The sequence below is a fragment of the Numida meleagris genome, chromosome 6 (assembly GCF_002078875.1).
Source record: "Numida meleagris isolate 19003 breed g44 Domestic line chromosome 6, NumMel1.0, whole genome shotgun sequence".
Taxonomy (NCBI): domain Eukaryota; kingdom Metazoa; phylum Chordata; class Aves; order Galliformes; family Numididae; genus Numida; species Numida meleagris.
In genome coordinates, this window is record NC_034414.1 from 36,519,201 (window position 1) to 36,525,972 (window position 6,772).

At 33.7% G+C, this 6,772-nt stretch overlaps 1 protein-coding gene across 2 annotated transcripts in view; it reads left to right on the plus strand.

Annotated features, from left to right (window-relative positions):
• The window catches only part of NPAS3 (neuronal PAS domain protein 3), a 629,619-nt gene that overhangs the window by 435,413 nt on the left and 187,434 nt on the right, over positions 1-6,772 (plus strand). For both annotated transcript variants that reach the window (XM_021402757.1, XM_021402758.1), the window contains one exon: positions 2,725-2,814. In XM_021402757.1, the coding sequence (XP_021258432.1) occupies positions 2,725-2,814 (90 nt within the window). The remainder of the gene's footprint in view (positions 1-2,724; positions 2,815-6,772) is intronic.

Genomic DNA, 6,772 nt, shown 5'->3' on the forward strand with positions numbered 1-6,772 from the left:
AATCTCCCAAAGGGAAGCAGAAGAACAGGATAAAGCATTAAAACTGTTTAACTGAAAGACAACAGTGAAATGGAGAAGTAATGTGAAAAAGCTTAAGATTCTTAACACTTCTCACATTAAGACTCTTCCCAGTTGCTGGTGACTTTAAAAACTTAAGCCATAAAAGTTGTAATTTCTTTTTACTCTTGTGTCTACCTGAGATTTTATTTATTTATATATTTCCAGCAAAACTAGTTTTAGCCAATTCCAGCTCAACACTGAGGAGAATATTTCTGCTTAATTAGTGTTGTAAGCTTTCTACAAATTTTTGTTTAAGAAGCCTGAGTTCCTAAATAAGATTGTGCTTGCTTAGAAGAGAGGAAAGAAAGCCATTACTCAGAGAATTACTTTTTGCTATTCTCACAAAACTCTATCCAGATATACCAGAAAATATAGGGTACTAAACGGAACAGATCATGAATGTGCTCTGAGTGCATGGAGCCTTTTTCCAGTAAAAGAGCAAGGGAATCACGCAAATTGGATATGTAAAAAATGGGAAGAGGAAAGTTGTTTTTATGTGATAACACAAAAAACTATGAGATTTCTTTCTTCAAGATACTATTGAGCCGGCCAAATAATTTGATTCAAAAAGAAACTTGAGCACATTAATTGTGGAAGTAGTTAAACAGAATATCACCTGTCATGACCATGCAAACTAGTAACAACCTGAAGTTAGAAAGAAAATTCTAGTAGGCTGGTCATTACCTACCTAACTGGCATTGATACTTCAAACACTGTTCTGAAGTAGGTGCAGACTGTTGGATACAGGAAAATCAACCACTGCTGGTAGCCTGATTCAGCATGGCAAGTTGTTGTTGGAGAATGGCATTTTAGCAAGGACATACATAGGTAGCCAGGGAATCAGCGTGACAGTTTTCAGTTTTATTTCTAACAGCAGATTAAAACAATTTCCTCAAAGGAACAAGGGACAGAGAATGGGGACAGCTGATACTGAGACCCTTAAAGATCTGTTCTTCTGGTCTTTCTGTGCTAGGGAAAGTAGATAGCAGCAGAAGAAATGATATGTACTTGGGGAGATCAGATGTGTAAAGGTTTTGATTGTCCTTGTATTGATCCAGGTTTGAACTTCACAGCTCCAAATTTTCCACCTGTTATTGATGTTAAAATTCAAGGAACTGACGTTAATCATTTGAAAAGAAATGGTGATGATTTATAAGAGGCCATAAATGGCTTCCATAATGTAAATGTTTTTTACATGAAGGAAATCTATGCAGATTTTTATGAATTTTTGTTAATTCATAAATATAAATTAGAGTCTTTTTTAATGCAGTAAGGGTTTGTTTTCCAATATGTAGTGTATTTTTTTTAGGAAAAAAAAATTTTGAATCATCTACTACATCAGAGTAGAGTGAATGCTTCCTAAAGACAGTTTCTGACCAGCAGTGTATTAGAAATTAATCAAGAAGTAGAAGAATCAAAGAAATTAAAAAGAAGAAATCACTGTTCTGTATTTGTAAAGGAGTGAAATGATTACATGACTTTGTTGTCAGATACTTCCTTGAATTTGTCTGCTTCTTGTTCTTCTTGTCTTGCTTACTTTGTTCTTCCAAAACCATACTGATCTCTCAAAAGCTGTAGTTACACTTTTGCTCTACACATACTTTTATCCCAAATTAATTTTCAGGATGGGATGTTTTGGGATTGTTTCTTGTTCATCTTAACACTTGGGGTGTTTCATATCCCCTGATATCTGTACATATATATATTTGTATTTCCAAGTTTTATAGCTTTGTAATTTTACATTTGCAATATTAATTATTATTTTTGCCAGCAGTCAGCCACCTAAAAAGCATAAAACTAAAGGAACATGTAGTATTTGAAAAGCAATTTGTTCCTAGAAAAGATTTGCTTGTGCTCCTTGATGTATATTTCCATCTTGATGCACAGTGATTTACTCCACATGTCAGTTTAGAATATAGTTCTTTGTTTATTAACTGCAGTCATGTTTCAAAAGATATGCATCAATGTGTGCATTTTTGCAGTTTGCAGTTGCAATGGAAACTGTATCCAAAGACAGAACCTGTCAAACAAAAATTTGATCTAGAGTTTTATACCAAAGGGATGAAATTCATAACATTTCTATAGGCCTAAGCTGTAAACATATTTGACAGTAATCTGCTGATTGGCTTTGTTTGTTGTCTCACAAAAGGAAAATGGTGTGTGTGTGTGTAATCCTCAATTAATTAACAAATTATGTAGGTCCATAGTGGTTTGAGTGATGGTAGGATTTTATTTTCTTTTTTTCGTTTTTTTTTTTTCACTTTTTTTTTTTCAGTTTTCTCTGCTTTTATTCTGGGGAGTTGGGGGAATCTTCTTACATACGATTTGATTGGAAGGCTATTTGTTTTTCTTATTTATTTCTTCCTGTAAAAAAAAATTCAAGAACATTTTATTTTTCCATATTTCTCCTATATGCAAATGAGATTATTTTATACAGTGTCTGGCAGATATAAGCATAACAGTAAGTCCTTCAACTTTGGAATATACTCGTGTTGATTTTTAATATATACATTTTATAAAGGAATTGTCTTAAGGATTCAAATTAAAAACACACATCTGAATATTTTCCTCAATTTGTTCTGTGATACCTTTGTTTGAATCTATTTCTATTTAGGATTCCGAATTTTTAGTTAATGTATTTACTATTCTTTTCTTTCTCTGCAGTCCCTGGATGGGTTTGTATTTGCACTAAATCAAGAAGGAAAATTTTTGTACATTTCTGAAACTGTCTCCATCTACTTAGGCCTGTCCCAAGTAAGTACATGCTTTCAATTCTATAGCACAATTGTGTGTGATGTGTTCTTCTGTTTCTCATTTTAAAAGAAATTATAATAATGTAGTTTCTGTATTTTGCATGGATTATTCAATTAGTTATTTAAAGTTGCATCTGGTTCATCCTGAGAAGTAATTGAAAACGTGTCTATCGGTATTGGATGTTCAAATAAGATACACTTGTGCCTGAAAACTTTTTGCCATGAAGGATCATTATTAATTTATTGGGAACAAATGAAGTTTCTTTTCTTGGTTGTTTTGAACTTTAAACCTCTATACCTGATAGGAAAGGGACACATTAATAGTACTTCCCTTGTGTCCTATTACTGGATGTTTATGGAGTACCCTACATTATCTAGGGAGCTGACACAATGACAGGGAGTCATTTGGAGTCAAGAAATGCTGAAAGAGACGATTAAAATGTCTTGCAGCGAGGGTTCCAACAAGGACACGTTTTGCCGCTTCCACAAATGTTCACTAACATGAAGAAAATATATTAAATATAGTATTTTTTAAATTTAATTGCTAATGACTGTTTTTCAAAGATTAAAAGGGAGGATGGAAATGAAGGGAAAGTTGTTTCCTGGTACTTAGCAGGATTACCCGCTGCATTCAGAAATCTTTTGTTAGAATAGCTTCTTTCTACTTGGGCTTAGAAACGCAGAAGAAAGATTTTGCATGATGATTTGCAGGATAAGATATCTCTTTCTATTGCAGTCGCTCAGAGGAGAAAAATAAAATCTGATATAAATATTTATTTCCTTTAAATTGGTACCTATACTGCTATGAGGAGGCAAGTATTATCACTGATAACTGTTACTTTTGCTGTACTCAACAGTAATGAAATGGGAAATTTTAACTTTTGGTGCAGAAAATGACTCATTTTGAATATTATGTGGTGAGAATTAGGATAGATGTTCATTAAGTCCTCAAAGAAAATGCAAGAAATTGATTGTTGTAAGTTCAGTAATTGTTATTTTTGGCTGGCTTTAGCAAACCAAATGCTAGAGCTGTTTCTTACTCATATCTGTATTCTTTTCTCTCATTAAAGTCCCTTGTTTTGTAATAGACTTTAATACATGCCTTAATCTGTTTGGGAATTGATATCAAGAATCTCAGATTTTGAAATTGGTGTGCCACCATGTTGCTAATACAGTAAAGAATCAGAACTTTAATGTTTATTATTGTCTTATGCTCACATTAATCTGTTTTATGCGTAGTATCCAACAAAGTTTAACAAGCCAGTAAAGAAGAAGGATGGATAATTAGTTTAAGCAGGTAAATGCTAATTAGGAAGCTCCTGAAAAGCATCCATTATACAGTAGCTTAAAACAAATTTTACAGCCCTGGTTAGTGGTGTAATCCAAATTCTGTCAAGGCAACTGCATTTTCTGTAATTGAGATGTGTATGTTTGCTTTGCATAACAGATGGCTCTGTATGCTTAGACTGATAGCTAGGAAAATAATAATTGCATTATTCTGGCCAAAAGAATATTAGCTCTTGGGTTTTGGCCATTTCAGTCAGTCCTCCTGCCAGCACAGCATATGCACATATATGGATTGGATTTTCAAGGAAATTGATGCATCTGGAATAGTGTGGCCATCTGAAATATCATCTGTTCAAGAAAAATTTGGCTTTAACCCTATGCTAGTCCCTCGTTAAAAAACATTTTCTGCTACTATCTTTTTAACTGTAGGACTCAGTAAATCTTTCCTTACTCTGAACTTATATCCAGTTAGTGAGGCTTTGCACTTGATCTTGATCCCCATATACATTTCAAGAAAGGATTCTGATAAATTAAACAATTTTCTTTGCATGTTAGAGTCTTTAATATATCAGTGCAAGTGTTTCCTTGTATTCATTGCTGATGGTATTGATGGTAAAATAATATAAAATCAGAATAAGGACTGTGGCTTTTAATACATTAATAGATGATATCTACTGAGATCTGCTCAAATATCTTTAATTTTCACTTGTCATCTGTCTTTACTTTGCATGTCTCTGACCTATTACATTTTTAATGTATTGTTTGGTTGGTATACTATTGTACAGCTAGGTTTCCAGTAATTACAAAAGGAACACTGTAGCTACTTGACTCTAAATCACTATTCAAAGCATTATTTGTTGCAAAAATATTAGTAAGAATGTCCTTAAAATCATTCCTGAAACTATACATGGAAATGCTAGTATTTCCACTACAACAATCTTAATTTTGAATTGCTGAAAGAGTGCTATGTTATACATGTGGTACTGCATTTCTTGCACTGCAGGTAAACACTGATAGGTCCCTATCCTGATATGAGCCCCCACCCCCAACTATGTATTTGTATAGAATCTCTAGGCAATTTTGCATTTCAAAAAGCCTGGGTGTACATTATAAGCATTTTTATTTGAATCATCATCTTGGAGTGCTGACTTCAGAGTCTTAATTTTTAGTAAAATGCCATCTTAGAGACTTCATCTTTTTTTGTTGTTGTTTATTTGTTTTTACTGGTATGCATGAAAATTATATGTGTTTTGTACTTGCAAAGAAAAAATCTCACGTCTCCTAGCAAAACAAAAATAATAATTGTACCAAGTCTTAGCAGGTGAAAACCCTTTTTTAACTGAACCCAGTTTTTTCTCTTCTCTGAACATGGAGAGCCAGTGGTAGAAAACAAATGGATGCTGATATTCTACGATAGCTGCAAGGCTAATAGTAAAAAAATCTGATAAAACACAATCTTGGAAGGTGGTCTGGCAATGATGATAATGAAGTTACTTCTGGCAAAAATAACAGTGTATTCAAACAGTAAACAAAAATTAAAATAATATTCTTCCAACATTGCAACGGATGTAACTTGTGTGTAGAGACACATACGTATATTTGTTTAGACCACTTTATGTCTCAGCTAATGTTAACCAAGAATTTCAAGCTAATTTGGCAGACCTGGATTTTGATGTTTTAGAGCAGTTCACAGTGGAATTGTAATCAGAGCAGTTTCAGAGGACATGGACATGCTGAAGTAGAGAGAAAGACAATGTTAGCTGAAAATAAGGACTGAGAGAAGAAAGAGAATAAAAGAAACAGGAAGACCAAAATCTCCCAGTTATATCCTTAGTCTAGATAGTCACAGCCCAGATATAACTGGGGCAAGCTGGAATACTCCAACATACTTTTCAGTATTCAGTAGTTTCAGGATCTGCAGTGCATGCTGGAAGACACAGGCATGTCTAGAACCACATGGTATAGCAAAGATTTCTTCTTCTGTTGGACTGCATGACCAGTGATGGTGTAGTTTCCCCTTGTGCCAAGCCAAACAGCCTGTTACACTGCACCTCTGTAGGGATGCAAAACTGCTTTGTCTATGTCTGTTCTTGGACATTTTCAAGTTAGTAGGTAATTTTCAAAACCCAGCCCCAGATTTCCTTTAGGAAATGGGATGGGGCACTTGGAACTCAATATAACTACCTACCTAATTTCAATTCTTTTGCAAAGTCTTTGAATTTAAGACTTAATACAAAAATATGCTGATACAAAGAGTACAGAATGGAGAAAAAAGTCCATCTGGAACAAGGGATAAAATTAACAGATATTTGAGGTTTCAGGGTCAATCAAAAATACTATGGACTGATAAGCTAGGTAGAATACTTTTCAGGAAATAAATTCTTAATAATCTCTCACCAATAGTTGTACTCAACAAGGATATTATTCATTAATTCCCTTCTGTGAGGCCCACACCTGAAAGTAAAATATTTCACAACTTTGTTCCAGCTTGTCCAGAACACAGACTAGGTTTACAAACTGGCCTATTGCAGAGAATGCTTTTTAAAAAGGAGCAGTGCAGCTGCAGACATAATAAAAGATAATAGAGGTGAAGAAAAAAAATAAAAGAAGAAAATTTTTGAGATTTTGTAATTTTTAAAACAGAACAAGCAAAGCCAACCAATATATTACAT